Here is a 21,029-nt window from a genome sequence, read left to right as displayed (position 1 = left end):
TATGTCCTGCGCTCCTGTCTCTCCTCTCCTTCTCCTTTATGCCCTGCGCTCCTGTCTCTCCTCTCTCTCCCTCCTCCCCTCTTCCTCTCAGATGAGTGGAGGATGGTGGAGCACTACTGCCCCCTGCTGCACAGTTTCAGACTCAGCTTCAGTGACAGTGATGAAACAAACAAAACTTTAAACTAAAAAAGGACATTTTACACAGAAATATTAAAACAACGGGACATCTCCACATCTTCCTTCTTTTTCTCTCTTTTTCTCCTCTTTTTTCTCTTCCTCTCCCTCTTTTCCCTCTCATGCTCCTCTCTGCCATCTTTTCTCCTCCCTCTCATCTCCCTTCTCTCCTTCTCTCTCTCCTCCCCATCTTGTGTCCTCTCTCTCCTCCTCTCTCTCTTCCTCTCTCCTCCTCTCTCTTCCTTTCTCCTCCTCTCTCTCTCTTCCTCTCTCTTCCTCTCTCTCATTCCTCTCTCCTCTCTGTTTCTTTTGTCACTCTGGCTTCAGTGGTGTTGAGTGCGAAATTAAAGAGTATGACGTGTTGCACCTCTCCTCCCTCACACCTCTCCTCCTCTCGCCTCCCTATCTCTTCCTGCTCTCCTCTCTCTCCTCCCTCTCTCCTCCCTCTCATCCCTCTCTTCTCTGTTTCAGCTGTCACTCTGGCTTCAGTGGTCCTCAGTGCGACACTAAAGGTTATGATGTGTTGTACCTCTCCTCGCTCCTCTCTCCCCTCCCTCTCCCTGTATCTCCCTCTCTCCTCCCTCTCTCCTCCCTCTCCCTCTCTCCTCCCTCTCTCCTCTCCTCCCTCTCTCCTCCCTCTCATCCCTCTCTTCTCTGTTTCAGCTGTCACTCTGGCTTCAGTGGTCCTCAGTGCGACCCTAAAGGTTATGATGTGTTGTACCTCTCCTCGCTCCTCTCTCCTCCCTCTCCCTCTCTCCTCCCTCTCTCCTCCCTCTCTCCTCCTCCCTCTCTCCTCCTCCCTCTCTCCTCCCTCTCATCCCTCTCTTCTCTGTTTCAGCTGTCACTCTGGCTTCAGTGGTCCTCAGTGTGAGACTAAAGAATATAACGTTCTCTACGTGGTGCCTGGTTCGGGCAAACTTCACTACGTCCTGATCGCGTCCATCATCGGGGCTCTGCAGGTGGTCATCATCTGCGTCGTGGTCCTCTGCATCACCAGGTACTTCTAATGTGACCGAAAGTTCCGCAGTGGGGCTTTAACCCTGTTCTAAAATCTCATGATGTTCCCGATCCCAGATGTTTTGACCTGGTTTATGATTAAAGGTTCATTTTACACTATTCTCTGATCTTTGTTCTAATGTTTCCTCAGCACAAACAGACCTGGAGCTGTGTTTGTTTCATTCACACATGTTTAACACACAAACCCTGCAACAGAAAACACTCTGTTCCACCTTGTGATGTCATCGTGTGGTGATACAGGAAGTGCGCCACTGTGTTTTTAAACTCCATAAACCTTCACTAGAATTATTTGGATGATTTCAGCCACTGGAACAAGGTGGAACAGAACATTTTGAGCTTTGGAGATGTAGACAGACGAATAATAGGAGACGATCGAGGTGAAGATCGAAGAGGAATCGAGGTGACGATCGAGGAAAAATCGAGGTGACGATCGAGGAAAAATCGAGGTGACAATCGAGCTGGCGATCAAGGAGGAATCGAGGTGAAGATCGAGGAGGAATCGAGGTGAAGATCGAGGAGGAATCGAGGTGAAGATCGAGGAGAAATCGAGGTGACAATCAAGGAGAAACTGAGAAGTTGAGGTGACAATCGAGGAGAAGTCTTGGAGACGATCGAGGCGGTGATCAAGGAGGAATCGAGGTGAAGATCGACGAAAAATCGAGGTGACGATCGAGCCGGTGATCAAGGAGGAATCGAGGTGAAGATCGAGGAGAAATTGAGGTGAAGATCGAGGAGAAATCAAGGTAACGATTGACGAAAAATTGAGGTGAGGATTGAGGAGAAATCGAGGAAAAATTCGAGACGACAATCGAGAATGAATCGAGGCGTCGATCGAGGAGAAATCGGGTAGATCGATGGAGGAAAGGCTTTGTAGGAGACGGTAAAACGGCGCGTTGTGCGTTTGCCGCATGTGCGCGTTTGGTTGGTCGAGAGCCGGGGGGGGCAGGGCTCACCTCTGACACGGGCGGTGAGAGTCAGGGCCGTAGTAGTAGCTGTCATTTTTGTTCACCGCCAGTTCCACCTCCATTTTCTCTGCCAGTTTTACCTCCATTTTCTCATCTTATCATGATCTTCACGTCTGATCTTCACGTCCGTTCTCTGTTACTCAAACACGTGTGAATGAAACAAAACACAACTCCAGGTCTGTTTTTGAGAAGGTAAAACGTGGCTTAAAGTTCAGAAGAATGCGGCACAAAGTTCAGCGTATTCTGTCGGTACAAATAAATAAAAGTCAAATTATTTTTCACAAACAGCTTCAGAAAGTGGTGCCATTTTTCAAACCCCAAAGACGTGAGTGTCGTCAGACGAAAGGACTTTAAAACGTAAGATTAATGTGACAAGTTTGTGGCGCTAATCCCAAACAAATAATGAGAAGGTTCAACGTTTGTGGATCATAAATTTGGAGAATGTCTTAAGCCCCGCCCTCTATCTGAAACTATGACATCATCCAGAATATTTTGTTTTTGTTTTGTTTTGTTTCCAGGAAGTGCCCGCGGACCAATCGGATTCACCGCCAGAAAGCCAACAACGTTCACTTCAGCTCCGAGAACACAATGCGCGCTTCCACCCGCCTCATCTGAGCCTCAAGTCCGGACCGGAACTGAAACCAGGACTGAACCAGGACTCAACCAGAACTCAACCAGGACCGGGCCATAGCACCAGGAACCGCCGGACTGGAAGAGGGTTAGAAACTTCTGTGTGTGTAGACCAAAACCCAAGCTAAAGATGACCCCGGGGGGAGACCTGAAGAGACCCGGAGCGAGACCGACGGACCGGGACCGTGGATTTGGACCCGGGTCTGGATGAAAACCCGGACTGGAGCGGGATCGGGATGGGGGGGGGGGTCGTGTTTGGGTTGAGTGTTTGTGTGTGGTAGCGGAGTCTGTCCACTGTAGACTAAAAACAGGCGTAGAGTCGGGCTGGACACAAGACCATGAAAAACTGCGCTGTTTATTTTACATTTCCACATAAATAACTCCGCGAATCGACTTACGTAAGTGCGGACAACGTGGTGTTAGTCCAAAAAAAAATCAGTAGCAGAGTGGTCAGCCTCGCGGGAAGGAGGTCCGAGGTTCAATTCCCAACTTAAGTCGAACGTTAAAGCCCCTGTACCGGATTTTCCCCCCGTGTTTTTGAGCAAAATGTCTCGCCCAAGTACAGATATATTTGGTCGAAATACGTCTGCCGTGTCCTGCCTGCATCCAGTCGTAAAAATAGAACGTTTTGTTGTCTGAGAATCAGGAAATGCACTATGAAATGCATGCTAGTTGTTGTTAGCTTTACCGTGACGACAAAAACTCCACTCTGGTCTCCGAGTCGTGCTTATAAACTCATCGTGGTGAATAATTAGGATGTTAAGTGAGGAATAACCGCGAACTGTTTAAAATGAGGTCTGTTTTTTCGCGTTTTTTAAGACGGTGAAAATCGGGTACAGAGACTTTAACCGGTGAAAGTGAACGTTAAAAAAAGTGAAGTATTACGACAGCCGCGTACGTACCGATCCACAACTTCATATTTTGTACAAACCAGCGAAAAGTTTCATTTATTTGCGGGTTTTTTTGTGTTGCTCCGCGTTTAAACGACCTGAACGTTGCCAAATACTGATCCCATCCAAAGACAAAGAACTCCTGGTCTTCCACACGGCTATAATTGTAATTGTAAAAGTGTGAGCTCACTATCTGGCAACGCGTCGACGTTTTCTTTGCCTAAAAATTTAAATAAACGTCAACAGGAACAGCAGTGGTTCTCAACGTGCGGTGAACGGGTTTAGATTGATGTTTGTGAACGTAAAAAACGGATAAAAGTGAGAAAGAAGCCACCGTTTATGTTTGAAAATAAAAAATGAACTGTTTTAAGCAGATGGTGCATAGACTGGATTAAAGTAAGTTTAAAAAAAAGGCTAAAAACCCAAAGGAACACGTCTGAATTACCACCTGATGACATCACAAGGTGTAACGGAGTGTCGTGAGCTGCGCAGGAGGAGAAACTGAAGCTGCAGGTTTACGGAAACGTGTGTGAATGAAGCAAAATGCAAGTCCAGGGGATGTTTCTGAGGAGAATAATGCACCACAACAGGGTTAAAGCCCCACTGCGGGACATTTTCTGACATTAGAACAACGATAAAAGCGAAAAAAAAGAGTAAATTTAGCTGAAATTTGTGAGCTTTAAAGTCTTGAGAACCACTGTGCGTTGCCATGTTGGTCAAATAAACGGATTTTAGTCTTTTAAAAACGGGCAAAGTGTTTTTGTCGGAGCAGATTGTCGTGTGTCCAGCCCCCGTTGTGTCTCGGGTGTGGGGGGCGGGGTTAGGGCTTTTTTGGAGGGGGGGTGGGGACTCGGTCGGGGTGGGCGGGGTTAGGGGCGGGGACAGGGGGTAGGGGGTTTTCCACGTGATGCCTTGCACCTTGTGTTCATATAGAGACCTGCAGTTTAGAGCCGTGTGTCGCGTCGTGGGTCGATTTCAATAGTTACTACGGTGTCTCGGTGGGGTCATTTTTCTGTAAATGTAAATAAATAATTTATATCACCAAATGTACAAAAGTCTGTGTGTGTTTTTTTTAGCTGAAATGTAAAGTAGTTCTGTCGTTTGTGTGAGAACAACGGGGCTAAAGTTAAAAGTGCGTGTGTGAATAAAGAATAAAAGTACAAAAAGTTTTATCTATGACGTCATCAACCAGGAAACTCCATCCAAAATGAACAAACACGTTTTCTGAAAGTTTAAACCTTCATTTAACAAACTAAATGTGTTGCGATACATTTTTTGCTAGTCTAACCATAAATATTGTGTACCGTATTTCCTGTATTTCCCCAGAGTAGTCGCACTGGAGTATAAGTCGCACCAGCCAAAAAAAACGCACAACAATGAAGAAAAAAAAACATATAATTCACATTTAAATCACATCTGAGTATAAGTCGCACCCCCCGGTCAAACTATGAAAAAAAAGCGCAATTTATAGTCCAGAAAATAGAGTAATTTCATTCCGCTTTGGCCGTCGTTTACGTTATTTTTGCCCGGTAACCGTTACGCAATTACCTCTAATTACGTCACATGTGCGGCCCGTGTCCAACCAGGAAGTCGAGTTTCACCAAAATGTCGTTAAAACTACATGAAAATAGCGACTTTCCATGATTAATTGAAATGCAAAGTTAAAACCACACTTTGGAACATTCTCCGTGGCGATATGAACAACGTTACCATGGAAACGAGGAGGCGGTGAAGAAGTAGAATCAGATTTGTGGAAATGCAAGAGGATGATGTTTTTTTCTAGGTTTTTCAGTGCAATAAAAACAAAAAACAAAAATAAAATAGCGTGTTTTTATTTCCGTTTTACTTTGTGGTTGAAAGGTTCCGGCGTGGAGCATTCTGGTTTGTTGCGTCTCCGTGTCTCAGAGCGGGAGGAGGTTCAGAGGACAGACGTGGGACGGCTGAGCAGACGGTCCGTGACGCCGCACCTGGACACGGTGACCTCCAGCTGACCTCTGTGCGTGCGCGGCCCCACCACGCCCCCTAGTGGCCCCTGTGCGCGCCGTGTGAGCGAGATTAGCATGAGAAATGATGATAATTAAAACGGCAAGCGGCGATAAAGGCCCTCGCCGCCTCTTGCGACCGCGGGGTTCACGGCGAAGATCCTGCCTCTCGTCCCGCTTCCATCGCCCCGCCCCCTAAAATCTGCGTCTACATAATACGACTCCTTTTTGTTCAGTTTGATGAGTGGAATATCTGGACCAAATCTACGACAAACTTTTTTTTTTTCGTCGCAGTTAAACAAACCAATGCGTTTCTATGACAAATGTTGGGCGTTGCCATGACAACACGATTGCAAATAGAGGTACGTTCTCATTGTGTTCTTTTTTCAGTGTGTCAATACGGACGTCCATGACAAATTTGAAATGTTTGTGAAAAAGTAATAAGTAATTTTTTGGCTCCCATTGAAAAACTCAAGGGGGCGCTGTAGTGCAGGTTTATATTATAACATCACAACTAATATTTAATTGCACTTGGGTTTTAAGATAAGATAAGACACGCCTTTATTAGTCCCACAGTGGGGAAATTCCAGTGTTGCATCGCACAGTTAAAGAACAGAAGGAAAATGGTACATGCAATAAAACAAGATAATAGATAAATAACTTAAAATAATAAAAGAAATAGACTTAAAAATAAACTAAAAATAGACTCTAATTTGGTTTTGGTTGGTTTGTCAAATTTTCAAGCATTTTTAAAGAAATTCCAAGATGGAGAAAAGTGCAATTTTGCAAAAGTGGGGTTCAGCCCAATATGGCCGACTTCCTGCGGGTTTAGGGTCATAATAGAGTTTTTTTATTTGTCATGGGCTGTTCTCGTGCGAAGTTTCATCTTTCTTTGTTGAAAAAGGTTTGGTTCTTTTTGCATTTTCTTAGATCTGATGGCGTCTGTCTGATCCCTCAGCTGTTCAGGTACAATCCTCCACAAAAGAAAATAAATGATATCGACTGAAGACGTTTCTCCACCAAACCGAGCGACGTCTTCAGCTCCGATCAGGTCACTGCTGCTGCTTGTTTCGGTTTATAATCCCATCCTCAGATCTAAACAAAGAAAACAGCAGTGAGAGCCAGAATGTGAAATATGCAAAAAGATGAGTCAGGCGCAGTTCACACTTCAACAGACCCAGCCAAGAAAATGAAACTGTAAACAATCTGTGTGTTTCAGCGTCGTTAGCTCCTCCAGACGGACATAAGACCAAGACCATCAGGGACTTCACCAGGACGAGCAGAGAAACACCCTCGCTCTGAGAAGCAACTTTAGTTTAGTCCTGGTTTAGTCCTGTTTTAGTCCTGTTTTAGTCCTGGTTTAGTCCTTGTTCAGTCCTGGTTTAGTCCTCTTTTAGTCCTGGTTTAGTCCTTGTTCAGTCCTGGTTTAGTCCTTGTTTAGTCCTTGTTCAGTCCTGGTTTAGTCCTGGTTTAGTACTGGTTTAGTCCTGGTTTAGTCCTGGTTTAGTCCTGGTTTAGTCCTGATTTGGTCCTAGTTTAGTCCTGGTTTAGTCCTGGTTTGGTCCTGGTTTAGTCCTGATTTGGTCCTTGTTCAGTCCTTGTTCAGTCCTGGTTCGGTCCTGCTTTAGTCCTGGTTTAGTCCTGATTTAGTCCTGGTTTAGTCCTGGTTTAGTCCTAGTTTAGTCCTAGTTTAGTCCTGGTTTAGTCCTGGTTTAGTCCTGGTTTAGTCCTAGTTTAGTCCTGGTTTAGTCCTGGTTTGGTCCTAGTTCGGTCCTGGTTCGGTCCTGCTTTAGTCCTGATTTAGTCCTGGTTTAGTCCTGGTTTAGTCCTTGTTCAGTCCTCTTTTAGTCCTAGTTTAGTCCTGGTTTAGTCCTGGTTTAGTCCTGGTTTAGTCCTAGTTTAGTCCTGGTTTAGTCCTTCATAAACGCTCAGACGTCCTCAGTATCACGTGTTGTCGTGGCCGAGTGGTTAAGGCGATGGACTAGAAATCCATTGGGGTCTCCCCGCGCAGGTTCGAATCCTGCCGACAACGATATGTTTTTGTTTTTTTAACTTTATTTTCGTGTTTAATCATAAAAAGAACAACAAAGACTGAGAAAAAGGAGTTTGCGAAGTGAAATAATTAAACCTTTAACTGTCCTACAAAGAACTCAACATTTTTTTGCTCACAGCTTTTTTAATTTAACCACATAACCTCCTGTTTATAACCTTGTCTCTATATTTATTGTATTTACTATAGTTTTAATTCTTCTTGTGCGCATCTGTATTAAATCTGTATTATTGTGTTTTATTTGTGATTTTAGTGCCATTTATGTGTTTGCTCTTGTTTATGACATTGTGATATATGGATGTGTCTCGTGTCTTATTCTGAACTCAGCTTTATAATGTCTCATTTGTTACATTGAACTGCGCTGTGAAATTGTTTTTGTTTTGTTTCTTTCTTAAAAGTCGTGGTGCAAAGAGCAGTTCTTGAGTCCGTTGTTTGGTGATGCTGTCGCCCTGCAGCAGATGGCGCTGTCGGACTGTTCATGAGTCTCGTGTCTCGTGTTTTGAGGTGAGTTTTTTATTTTGTTTTGGGTTTTTTTTTTAAACACATTTGATGTCAAACGTGACTCGTGCATCCCTGGTTATGGTAAATGCGTTTGATTCATCCATTATTTTGTCGTTTTCAGACTTTAATGAAAAGCAGGTGAATTATTTTAAGTTTTTATTGTCACGAGAAACAGAAAAGTGGAGGATCAAGCGTCTGTGACATTCATCTAGATTGTCTTTTCTTAAATTACCTGCACTTTTTTCCTTTAAATTATCATTTTCTTTCCTTTTTTCCTGTACGGTGGCTCTTTTAACGCTCCCTGTGACGTAACAGTGACGTGTTGTCGTGGCCGAGTGGTTAAGGCGATGGACTAGAAATCCATTGGGGTCTCCCCGCGCAGGTTCGAATCCTGCCGACAACGATGTGTTTTTAATTTACAACTAAAGTTTAAAGTTTGGATTTTCAAACGTGTACAACTCACCAAACTTAACTCTGATAAAACCCTCAGCTGTAGATCTGCTCCAGTCCTGGTTTGGTCCTGGTTTGGTCCTAGTTTAGTCCTGGTTTGGTCCTGGTTCAGTTCATTACTACAGGGGAAAACCTGAACAACAAGGTAAATTTAGCTGAAATTTGGAAGAAAATGACTTTTTAAACTACTTAAAGTTACATTAAAGTCATTTTGTGCCAAACCTGAATGAACTTTTTATTAGTTGTGCTGTTCTTTTCTAAACTTGAGTCTTTAATCCCTGTGTTCATGTTGTTAAAAGTTTCCTCTGGGGCTATGACGTCTTGTTGTGGTGTTGTCGTGGCCGAGTGGTTAAGGCGATGGACTAGAAATCCATTGGGGTCTCCCCGCGCAGGTTCGAATCCTGCCGACAACGATGAGTTTTAAATTTGCGATTTAAGTTTAAAGTTTGGACTTTTAAAGGTGAACGAACTCAGCACTGAAAAGAACTACGTGAATTTATCTAAAAGAACAACACAACTCATGATACGACTGATAAAACCCTCTGCTGTTTTAACTTTACAACAGGCATGCCCAAACTGTGGCCCGGGGGCTAAATGCGGCCCTCAGACCAATTTCTCTTGGCCCTCAAGTTTCCAGGTGAATTGGCCCATATTAACTTAAACAGTACTTTTTATTGTACATTTCTCAAAATCTACTTACTGCCCATATCAAATATTTAATGTGTCTCGTTGAGGATGTTAGCATGAATAAAGGTCTAGTGGTTCAGTTTAACTTATAGTAATAACACAGATTTTCATTGTATGGCCCTCAGTCGGCCCTCAGGTTTGTTTGTGTTTTTATATGTGGCCCTTAATAAGAAAAGTTTGGACACCCCTGCTTTACAATAATATTTATAAGTTTAAAGTTTGGACTTTTAAAGTTGCACAAAGTCAGACACAGCACTGAAAAGAACTATGTACATTTATATAACATTAAAATAACACACCCCAGCCACATAACACTTATAAACCCTCTGCTTTAGATCTGCTTTAGTCCTGGTTTGGATCTACTTAAGTTCTGGTTTAGTCCCCGGTTGGTCCTAGTTTGGTCCTGTTTTAGTCCTGGTCCAGTACACGAACTCAGGGGAAAGAGCTAAAAAAAAAAAAGAAGGTAAATTTAGCTGAAATTTGGAAGAAAATGACTTTTTAAACTACTTAAAGTTACATTAAAGTCATTTTGTGCCCAACCTGAATGAACTTTTTATTAGTTGTGCTGTTCTTTTCTAAACTTGAGTCTTTAATCCCTGTGATCATGTTGTTAAAAGTTTCCTCTGGGGCTATGACGTCTTGTTGTGGTGTTGTCGTGGCCGAGTGGTTAAGGCAATGGACTAGAAATCCATTGGGGTCTCCCCGCGCAGGTTCGAATCCTGCCGACAACGAAGAGTTTTAAATTTACAATAATATTTATAAGTTTAAAGTTTGGACTTTTAAAGGTGAACGAACTCAGCACTGAAAAGAACTATGTACATTTATCTAACACTAAAATAACACAACCCAGCCACATAACACTTATAAACCCTCTGCTTCAGATCTGGTTTGGATCTACTTAAGTTCTGGTTTAGTCCCCAGTTGGTCCTAGTTTGGTCCTGGTTTGGTTCTGTTTTAGTCCTGGTCCAGTACACGAACACAGGGGAAAGAGCTAAAAAAAAAAAAAAAAAAAGGTAAATTTAGCTGAAATTTGCAAGAAAATCCATCCATCCATCCATTTTCTTCCTCTTATCCGGGGCCGGGTCGCGGGGGCAGCAGTCTAAGCAGGGACTCCCAGACTTCCCTCACCCAAGACACGTCCTCCAGCTCCTCCGGTGGGACCCCAAGGCGTTCCCAGGCCAGAGAGACATAGTCCCTCCAGCGTGTCCTGGGCCTCCTCCCGGTGGGACATGCCCAGAACACCTCCCTAGGGAGGCGTCCAGGAGGCATCCTGAGCAGATGCCCGAGCCACCTCAGCTGGTTCCTCTCAACGTGTAGGAGCAGCGGCTCTACTCCGAGCTCCTCCCGTGTGACCGAGCTCCTCACCCTATCCCTAAGAGTGCGCCCGGCCACTCTGCAGAGGAAGCCCATTTCAGCCGCTTGTATCTGCGACCTTGTCCTTTCGGTCATTACCCAGAGCTCATGACCATAGGTGAGGGCAGGAACGTAGATTGAGGTAAATCAAGAGCCACAACGGACCGATACAATCCCTGTATGACCGGAGCAGGAGCTGTGTTCATTGCCGGTAGTAAGTCAGACCTGTTCCCGGTGCATGTTGGACTCCGCCAGGGCTGCCCTTTGTCACCGGTTCTGTTTATTATATTTATGGACAGAATTTCTAGGCGCAGTCAGGGGCCGGAGGGGGCCTGGTTTGGGAACCACAGGATTTCATCTCTGCTGTTTGCAGATGATGTTGTCCTGATGCTTCTTCGAGCCAGGACCTGCAGCAGGCACTGGGGCGGTTTGTTAAAAGTTTCCTCTGGGGCTATGACGTCTTGTTGTCGTGTTGTCGTGGCCGAGTGGTTAAGGCGATGGACTAGAAATCCATTGGGGTCTCCCCGCGCAGGTTCGAATCCTGCCGACAACGATGAGTTTTAAATTTGCAATAACATTTATAAGTTTAAAGTTTGTACTTTTAAAGGTGAACGAACTCAGCACTGAAAAGAACTACGTGAATTTATCTAAAAGAACAACACAACTCATGATACGACTGATGAAACCCTCTGCTCACACGTTTCTATCGTTTAAATCAGTGGTGAAGAAGTACGCAATTTGTTTCTCTAGTAAAAGTACAAATACTCAAGTAAAAGTTAAAAAATAACTCAAGTAAAAGTATTACAGTATCAGTTTGTATTACAGTTTAAAATGGACTTAAAGAGTAAAAAGTGAAAGTATTTTGAGAAATACTTGGAGTAGAAAGTACAGATACTGCTCTCAAATGCGGTGAAGTAAAAGTAAAAGTATCCACTGTAAAATGTACTTAAGTAAAGTACAGATACCTAACATTTTTACTCAGTACTTTACTACTTTTACTTTGTTTCACTCCACCATTGATTAAAATATTGAATACACAAAACATAACACTAACTTTAAAAACATAAAAGTAAAAAAAAAAAAAAACTTTATCTGCTTTAACCTTTTGTTTTTTATTTTATTTCAAAATACTTTAAAAAAAAAAATTCGATTCAAACTGATTTAATATAAAGGTTAAAGGTCATGACTCTAGTAGCTTTAAGTGGTGTTATAAAGTGTTTACCTCCTCAAAAACAGACCTGGAGTTGAGTTTTGTTTCACTCACATGTTTGAGTCACACTTTATTATTCGTCTGTCACATCTCCAAACCTCCAAACGCTCTGTTCCACCTTGTGATGTCATCAAGTGGTAGTTTTTTTTCATGTTCACATCTCCTTTTACCTTTAGTTCAGTAAACATTTGCAATTCCAGATTAGCTGAAATGATCCAAATGATTTTAGTGAAGGTGTGTGGAGTTTAAAAACACAGCGGAGCACTTCCTGTATCACCACACGATGACATCACAAGGTGGAACGGGGCGTTTTCTCAGCGTAAATGTGTAGATTTTGTGTGTTAAACATGTGCGAATGAAACAAAAACACAACTCCAGGTGTGTTTGTGATGAGGACACAACATTAAAGCGCAGATAAAACAGTGGTCCGCTTTAACGCAGTATCTGGACAGAACCAGTAGAACCAGCCCTGATCCATAATGGGCCGTGTAATTAGCCACTTCCACGAGACTTCAGGGCATCATTCTTCAAAAATGTCTGAAATATTTGAGGAAACGTGGTCATTAAGTCCGTCTGTTGGAGAGCGGTTGCTACGGCGCTAACGTCTCGGCTCTTTGACCTTCCAGACGAGTTTAATCCGTCTGCGGAGTTTTGAATTAAATACTTAAAAAAACGTCTCGTCTCTGCGGCTCTGATTATGAAACGGTATTTTTGTGTTTCCTGTGATAAAAAACAGTGGGAACAACGAGGAGGATGACACAAAGTGAAGTAGATGTTTTGTTGAAGTGGTAATAGTAGTAGTAGTAGTAGTGGTAGTAGTAGCAGTAGTTGCAGTAGCAGTAGTAGTAGTAGTGGTGGTAGTAGTAGTAGTAGTAGTAGTAGTAGTAGTAGTAGTAGTGGTGGTAGTACAAGTAGCAGTAAGAAAAGGAGTGTGTTTCTCTTTGACACAAGTCCAAACAAGCACAAGTCGCTGATATGGGAGAATTCCTGGATATAAAAATGTGCATGAACTGGTTTGGTCCTAGTTTAGTCCTGGTTTAGTCCTGGTTTAGTCCTGGTTTAGACCTGGTTTAGTCCTGGTTTAGACCTGATTTAATTCTGGTTTAGACCTGGTTTAGTCCTGGTTTAGTCCTGGTTTAGTCCTTGTTTAGTCCTGGTTTAGTCCTAGTTTAGTCCTGGTTTAGTCTTGGTTTAGTCCTGGTTTAGTCCTGGTTTAGTCCTGGTTTAGTTCTGCATGGTTTAGTCCTGGTTTAGTCCTGGTTTAGTCCTGGTTTAGACCAGAACCATAGACTGTTTATATAAATTGACATCACTAACGTGCTAGCTGCTATGCTACAACCAGGAAGTGATCATGTGCGCACTTCCAGCTCCATCGACTCTGGCTCCAATTCACTTTCTATTGATAAACTGTGTCCTCTCTCTGTCTCTGCTGCTGTCAGACTCATTTTGGTCTTAAATGTTCGTATTAACCCTCTACATGATCCTGTTTTTTTATTTTGAGTTTATTTTTTTAAATTTATAATATATAAATATATATTTTATTTTATTTATTTATTTTTTGTCACTTTGAGGTCTTTTTTTAAATTTATTTTTTACTTTTTTTTAGTTATTTTGAGTTCATTTAAATGTTGGGTTTGTTTTTGTTTTGTTTTTTTACTTTTATTTTAGTTATTTTGAGTTCTTTTTTATTTTGAGTTTATTTTGAACTTTTGTGTTATTTTGATAGTGTTTTTTAAATTTTATTTATTTACTTTTTTAGTTATTTTGAGCTAACTTTTGATTTTTTTTATTTTTATTTTCTAGTTATTTTGAGTTTATTTGTTGTTCATTGTCCCCTCTCTCTGTCTCTGCTGCTTCAGACTCATTTTAATCTTAAATGTTCGTATTATTCCTCTACATGATCCTGAGGTTTTTATTTCACTTTTGCGTCTGTAAATCGACATATGAACATTAATAACAGACAAATCAGCTCCAAACTCACTCAGTCGACTTTTGTACAGATTCTGTGGATTAAACTCATGATTCCCACGTTTACTCTGTCCTTAAACTCATTATTTGCTCGTGTCAGTGCAGTTTGGGTCAGATACACAAAGATACGTCATAGTTTTGAGAGTTTTGGCCACGCCCTCTTTTTAGTCGACCAATCGATCGGCTGCACGCACTTTGAGTCGACCGAGAACGTCTGTGGTCGACCGTGGCCCTCGTGTCTCACCGTGATCCAGCCTCAGATGCAGTGGTGTTGTGTACTCTTTGTGTACTCTTTGTGTACTCTTTGTGTACTTGTACTTCTGTCGGCTCTGAACATGCCTCTGCTTGATCTGATCCGTTTCGATCCTGGGAATAATCCTCAAACGTTTGATCCAAAACGGGCGTGTCCCAACCGCCAGAGCTCACGCCGGAGTTTAGACCCAGACCAGGAAGAAAAGCCAATGCGGAACTTTATGTGAGCGCACGGGCAAATGTGAACGTTAAAAGCAGAAAAAAAACATAAATACTGCAATTTATCTGATAATTATAGTGACTGTGTTTGCAGTTTAGACTGAAATGTGGACATGAACACAGTAAGACTCTATGGACACACAGGGAGGACATCTGACACACAGGGAGGACATCTGACACAGGGACGTTTCAGAACAGGTTTGTAGAGATTTAAGCTGCAGGGTCAGCAGCTTTTACACAGAATAAGACCTGACGGAGACACAGGGAGGACATCTGACACACATGGAGGACAGCTGGAGGACTTTTGACACACAGGAGGACATCTGACATACAGGGAGGACAGCTGGAGGACATCTGACATACAGGAGGACATCTGACATACAGGGAGGACAGCTGGAGGACATCTGACATACAGGAGGACATCTGACACATAAGGAGGACAACTGGAGGACATCTGACATACAGGAGGACATCTGACATACAGGGAGGACAGCTGGAGGACATCTGACATACAGGAGGACATCTGACACATAAGGAGGACAGCTGGAGGACATCTGACATACAGGGAGGACATCTGGAGGACATCTGACACACATGGAGGACGTCTGGAGGACATCTGACACACATGGAGGACATCTGACACACAGGGAGGACATCTGACACACAGGGAGGACATCTGGAGGACATCTGACACACATGGAGGACGTCTGGAGGACATCTGACACACATGGAGGACATCTGACACACAGGGAGGACATCTGACACACAGGGAGGACATCTGGAGGACATCTGACACACATGGAGGATATCTGACACACATGGGGGATGTCTGGAGGACATCTGACACACATGGAGGACATTAGGAGGACATCTGACACACAGGGAGGACATCTGACACACTTGGACATCTTGTTTTGCAGGATGAAGCTGGGAGGTTCACACAGTGACATCATAAGGTGGTATGGTCCGTCGCTCTCTGACCCTCTCCTCTTCTTCTTCTGCTCCTCCTGTTTGTTCAGGCCTGAGATCTGACCCGAGTTCAGAGTCCAGGAAAGACGTCGCCCCCTGCGGACATAACATACGTCCTACAGGAATGTTCCATAGTAAAGCTTTAATGTCACAGAGGTTCAACGGTCAAAGGAAGTTTAAGATCAAAACACTGGGACGTCGGATAAAAGCGCAGTCCTGGTTTAGACCTGGTCTAGTCCTGGTTTAGTCCTGGTTTAGTCCTGGTTTAGTCCTGGTTTAGTCCTGGTTTAGTCCTGGTTTAGTCCTGGTTTGGTCCTGGTTTAGTCCTGATTTAGACCTGATTTAGTCCTGATTTAGTCCTGATTTAGTCCTGGTTTAGACCTGGTTTAGTCCTGGTTAAGACCTGATTTAGTCCTGGTTTAGTCCTGGTTTAGTCCTGGTTAAAACCTGATTTAGTCCTGATTTAGTCCTGGTTTAGTCCTAGTTTAGTCCTGGTTTAGTCCTTGTTCAGTCCTGGTTTAGTCCTGGTTTAGTCCTGGTTTAGTCCTGGTTTAGTCCTGGTTTAGTTCTGGGGTCAGTCTCACACCCAGAAGAAAAACAGAATTCCAAACTCCACAAAATTTTGGAAAAATCCTGGAAAAACCTGATTCAGGAAACAAAGGAGTGGAGAGACGAGGGCGACAGGAAACAGCAGCAGGCTGAGTCTACATGGTCCTCATCGGGGTCGTGCAGGGGTCACACAGGGGTCAGAGGTCGTGAGGTTTAAGTTTCTGGAGCTGCTGTGAGAGACTGTTCACATCGAGGTTTGAAAAAGGAAAAAGCAACTTGAGAAAGTGTTGTGCTGGTCGCTAACGACAACAGGTCCTGGTTTAGTCCTGGTTTAGTCCTGGTTTAGACCTGGTTTAGTCCTGGTTTAGACCTGGTCTTGTCCTGGTTTAGTCCTGGTTTAAACCTGGTTTAGTCCTGGTTTAGACCTGGTTTAGTCCTGGTTTAAACCTGGTTTAAACCTGGTTTAAACCTGGTTTAGTCCTGGTTTAGACCTGGTTTAGTCCTGGTTTAGACCTGGTCTTGTCCTGGTTTAGTCCTGGTTTAGACCTGGTTTAGTCCTGGTTTAGACCTGTTTTAGTCCTGGTTTAGACCTGGTCTTGTCCTGGTTTAGTCCTGGTTTAGACCTGGTTTAGTCCTGGTTTAGACCTGGTTTAGTCCTGGTTTAGACCTGGTTTAGTCCTGGTTTAGACCTGGTTTAGTCCTGGTTTAGTCCTGGTTTAGTCCTTTTTGGTCTGGTCCTGGTTCATACACACTCGTTGGGTGAAGTGTCTTGCTTAACGACACAATGGCACCTCTGACCTTCACTGTGTACTGTTTGGTCAGCAGTATTATCAGTGTAGTAGTAGTACTGTAGTACTGTAGTACTGTAGTACTGTAGTACTGTGGTACTGTAGTACTGTGGTACTGTAGTACTGTAGTACTGCAGTACTGTAGTACTCTAGTGTAGTTCTGTTGTCAACACTCTGGAAAATATTTCACATTTTATGACTTTATTTTCCTGTTTTGTTGTAATTTATTCCGAGTCAGATTTAATCGTCTCAGTCTAAAGTGGGAATAAAGAGCGAGTCTGTGCTGAGGACACAGCTCCACATGAGACGCACGATACGACTCTTTAAAGACCATTCGATACTCAGGAAGACACTCGATACTCGATACCGATTCCAATACCACGATGATAATAAACACACACACACACTCATAGGACGACAGAACATTAAATGACACCATCTTTATTTTTCTGTATAATCATCATTACATCACCAGAAATGTCCCGGAAAACACCTCCTCCACTGGGGAGTCCACGGGGGGGACAAAGGGGCTGTTGTCGGGGGCCCCAGGGTCTTAGGGGGCCCCAGGGTCTTAGGGGGCCCAGAACTCGACCCTCTTCCTATTAAAGTGTATTACACGGGGCCATGTGAGGTTTATTGTCCAGGGGCCTCCAAATTTCAGTCGACGGCCGTGTTCATCCATAATATTCTCTGTTAAAGTTATAATTATTCATATCTATAAAAACTTTAATCGTTATCGTGATGTAATCGTTAATTGTAATTATTTTAGCCATGAAAATCGTCACAGAATTTCAGTCCCGTGTCCGTGTGATGCAGCTCAAGATCAGGCTAAAGTTAATCAGGAAAAGTTCATTTTTAGTATCGATACCAGCTCTAATGAGTATCTAGTTTCGATATTAGATTTAAGAGTAAAAAAACAAAATGGTTAAAGTTGTAAAAATCGAAGCGTGACACGTTCAAAAGTCGATAAAAGATAAAACAAAGTGTGAGCAGACAATGGAGAGAAGATTAGAGCGTGAAGATGAGACCGGGCCAGATAAAAAGAGAGAGAGAAGGAGGAGAGGAGAGGAAAGAGAGGAGAGAGAGAAGAGAATGTAGAGATGAGACCGGGCCAGATAAAAAGAGAGAGAGAGAGAGAGAGAGAGAGGAGAGGAAGGAGAGGAGAGAGAGAGAGAGAGAAGAGAATGTAGAGATGAGACTGGGCCAAACCAAGGAGAGAAGAGAGAAAAAGAAGGAGAGAAAGCAGAAGATTACAGTGTGGAGATGAGTCAGGGCCAAACCGAGAGGAGAGAAGAGGAGAGGTTTGAGAACAACATCTCTCCCTCTGTGCTCTGTCTCTCCTCTTCTCTCTCAGTCCAGTCTCTCTCTCTTTCTCTCCTCATCTACATAACCTCTCTTCCCTCTCACTCTTTCTCTCCCCTCTCTTTCTCTCGCTCTTCCTCTCTCTCTATCCTTCTCTCCACCTCTCTCTCACCTTCCTTCTCTCTCCTTCTCCCCTTCTTGCTCTCTCTAGTCTTCTCTCTCCTTCTCTCTCTCTCTCTGTATCTGTGTGTGCATATTTATCTCTCTCTCATCTCTCTGTCTGTGTATATTTCTCTCTCTTTCTGTATCTCTCTCTCTCTGTTGCTTTCTCTCTTTGTGTTTTGACTCTTGTCTGTGATTTAGGCTCAGGCTGTCTCTTTCTCTCTCTCTCTCTCTCTCTCTCCTCTCTCTGTTGTGCTGTCCTTTCTCTCTGTCACTACTCTCTCTCTCTGTATAGTATCTCTCTGTCTGTCTCTCTCTCTCTCTCTCTGTGTCTCTCTCTGTATATCTACGTCTATCTCTCTGTCTGTCTCTCTCTCTCTCTGTTTTGACTCTTGTCTGTGATTTGGGCTCAGGCTGTGTCTCTCTCCTCTCTCTGTGTCTCTCTGTATATTTATTTTTCCCTCTCTGTTTCTTTTTCTCTGTTTTGACTCTTGTCTGTGATTTGGGCTCGGCCTGAGTCTTTCTCTCTTTCCTCTCTCTGTCATATTGTCCTTTCTCTCTGTCTCCTTCTCTCTATGTATAGTATCTCTCTGTATATCTGTGTTTTCTCTCTGTCTCTCTCACTCCTCTTTCTGTGTCTCTCTCTGTTTCTTTCTCTCTGTTTTGACTCTGGGCTGTGATTGGGCCTCGCCCTGTGTCTCCATGGAGACAGGCCCCGCCCCCCGCCTCGTGTTTGTAAAAGTTGAGCTGCGCGTGTGAGCGGTGCGCGCGGCAGAGGGGCGTGGACGCGCAGCACGAGCTCAACAAGTTTAACAGAGTCACAACCTGCGCGCGCTCAGACCTGCTCCAGCCCCGCACCGACCAGCACCACCTCCACCAGCACCACCTGCACCGCCATGGAAGACGAGCAGAGCGGGAGCACCCAGGGGAGCACCCGGGGGAGCACCCAGGGGAGCACCCGGGGGAGCGCCCACAACCTGGCGGCCCCCGCGCAGTCCACCCCCGGGAGCGCGCAGATCCAGCCCGTGAACTGCGAAGACATCCTGCTGCCGAGCTTCAGCCCCGGCTCCGCTCCGTCCTCCCCGACTCCCACGGGCACCCTGACCCGCCTGGGGATGTCCCTGCGCGGCCACAGCGGGACCCCGGCCCCCGCCAGCCCCACGGAGCGGGGCCAGGTGAGCGCCATCACGGTGGTGGCGATCCTGGACAAGCTGGCGGGAATGTTAGAGTCTGTGCAGCAGAACCAGCAGCGCATGGAGCAGAGGCAGGAGGAGCTGGAGGGAGCCGTGAGAGCCGTGCAGGGCGACGTGACCAGGCTGTCCAAGGCGCACCTCAACACCGCCAACAACGTCAACAAACTCCTGGAGCGCTCCCGGAAGATGAACGGCGGCGTGAAGGAGGTGAAGGAGCGGCTGGACAAGCAGGCCGTGCAGGTGAAGCGCCTGGAGAACAACCACGCGCACCTGCTCAAGAGGAACCACTTCAAAGTACTCATCTTCCAGGTGAGAACTGCAGTACTACTCTGAGGGTGGAGGAGTACAGCAGTACTACTCTGAGGGTGGAGGAGTACAGCAGTACTACTCTGAGGGTGGAGGAGTACAGCAGTACTACTCTGAGGGTGGAGGAGCACAGCAGTACTACTCTGAGGGTGGAGGAGTACAGCACAATACTATTACTCAAGTACAAGTACAAAGTAGTGGTCCAAGATATGACTTGAGTAAAAGTAAAAAAGCATTTGGGAAAAGTACTCCTCAAGTAAGAGTACCTTAAAGAGTACCTTAAAGAGTACCTTAAAGAGTACCTTAAAGAGTACCTGTTGTGTTATTGCTCTGCTTTCCCTTTGAATCATTTTGAGACATTCATCGTTCACTTTTTCACTCGTTTAACTTGATTAAGTTGGTTATTTTTATGGATTTTAAAGTTGCACTGCGTAACTTTTCCTATGGGAGGGGCTGGCACCTGCTTGTTGCCATGGTGATGTGATTTTTGCCTGAAATGTTCCACGGTTAAACGTTTGTTTCTAGTGTTTATTGGACTAGTTAAGATTAGTCGATTCATTGTTGGAGCCTGAGTTAATTGATACTGACTCTGTAGTGATGTCAGGCCGGGGGTGTTCTACATATGTGTCTATGGCGGAATGTTCAGCCGTAGACATAATGCACACGTTAGCAAACACTGCCAGAATGTTTAAGGTGTATTCTGTTTGCACTACTGAAAAATGAAAAAGTGAGAGCGAAAAAAGTGAACAAGTGTTGGCTAATGCTAATGCTAATGCTAGCTAGTTTGTGGCTGTGATGTTATTTGAGAGGGACGGCACAAAGCAGCTCGCCTGTTGTAGTTCTAAGTCAGATTGTGTGAAAACAAAGCTCAGATTAAAGTCTTAACTTGAGTATCAGAGCTTCAGACAGAGCGGTGCCTCCTGTTAGCATCACACTCCCAGCAAAGTATCGATAGATCATTACACGCTTATGATTTTACTTTATGACAACATCGTTTTAAAGCTGTTATGACATCCTTTTTTCCCACAAATCATACTTAAATGAGGCTTTGCTTTGTCTGGAATGTTCCGCAGTGTGGCATTAAACCGTAGTTGGATGCGGGTGACTCCACCAGGACAAGTTACAGGTCAGATCTGTGGAGAGTCTGTTTACACTAGTGCTGTAAGTCGACTAAAAGGGGGCGTGGCCAAAGCTCTCAGAACTGTTTACATGTGTCTGCCCCAAACTGCACTGACAAGAGTCCACCCACAGGGGGCGAGCTGCAAACTACTATAATGAAAAAGACCTGGTTTAGACCTGGTTTAGACCTGGTTTAGACCTGGTTTAGACCTGGTTTAGACCTGGTTTAGACCTTGCTTAGACCTGGTTTAGTCCTGGTTTTGACCTAGTTTAGAGTTTGTTTAGACCTGGTT

General features: G+C 44.3%; 2 protein-coding genes and 5 non-coding genes across 7 annotated transcripts in view; all 7 read left to right on the top strand.

Moving 5' to 3' along the window:
* The window catches only part of LOC117389463 (tomoregulin-2), a 67,936-nt gene extending 63,225 nt beyond the window's left edge, over positions 1-4,711 (top strand). Inside the window, exons 8-9 of the mRNA XM_055230706.1 lie at positions 1,013-1,171; positions 2,675-4,711. Coding sequence (XP_055086681.1) covers positions 1,013-1,171; positions 2,675-2,771 — 256 coding nt within the window. The 3' untranslated portion in view covers positions 2,772-4,711. The remainder of the gene's footprint in view (positions 1-1,012; positions 1,172-2,674) is intronic.
* Positions 4,712-7,608: 2,897 nt separating this feature from the next.
* On the top strand, positions 7,609-7,690 carry trnas-aga (transfer RNA serine (anticodon AGA)). The gene has a single exon. It is a non-coding gene; the product is annotated as a tRNA-Ser (tRNA).
* Positions 7,691-8,530: 840 nt separating this feature from the next.
* trnas-aga (transfer RNA serine (anticodon AGA)) lies at positions 8,531-8,612 on the top strand. Its single transcript has one exon. It is a non-coding gene; the product is annotated as a tRNA-Ser (tRNA).
* A 378-nt stretch (positions 8,613-8,990) lies between these two features.
* trnas-aga (transfer RNA serine (anticodon AGA)) lies at positions 8,991-9,072 on the top strand. The gene has a single exon. It is a non-coding gene; the product is annotated as a tRNA-Ser (tRNA).
* Positions 9,073-9,995: 923 nt separating this feature from the next.
* On the top strand, positions 9,996-10,077 carry trnas-aga (transfer RNA serine (anticodon AGA)). The gene has a single exon. It is a non-coding gene; the product is annotated as a tRNA-Ser (tRNA).
* Positions 10,078-11,170: 1,093 nt separating this feature from the next.
* trnas-aga (transfer RNA serine (anticodon AGA)) lies at positions 11,171-11,252 on the top strand. The gene has a single exon. It is a non-coding gene; the product is annotated as a tRNA-Ser (tRNA).
* A 7,648-nt stretch (positions 11,253-18,900) lies between these two features.
* Positions 18,901-21,029, top strand: part of cavin2a (caveolae associated protein 2a) — a 38,595-nt gene continuing 36,466 nt past the window's right edge. The window contains exon 1 of the mRNA XM_033987460.2: positions 18,901-19,620. Coding sequence (XP_033843351.1) covers positions 19,015-19,620 — 606 coding nt within the window. The 5' untranslated portion in view covers positions 18,901-19,014. The remainder of the gene's footprint in view (positions 19,621-21,029) is intronic.

The sequence above is a fragment of the Periophthalmus magnuspinnatus genome, chromosome 21, assembly GCF_009829125.3.
Source record: "Periophthalmus magnuspinnatus isolate fPerMag1 chromosome 21, fPerMag1.2.pri, whole genome shotgun sequence".
In the NCBI taxonomy this organism is placed as follows: Eukaryota; Metazoa; Chordata; class Actinopteri; order Gobiiformes; family Gobiidae; genus Periophthalmus; species Periophthalmus magnuspinnatus.
This window is presented reverse-complemented; position numbering and strand designations above follow the sequence as displayed.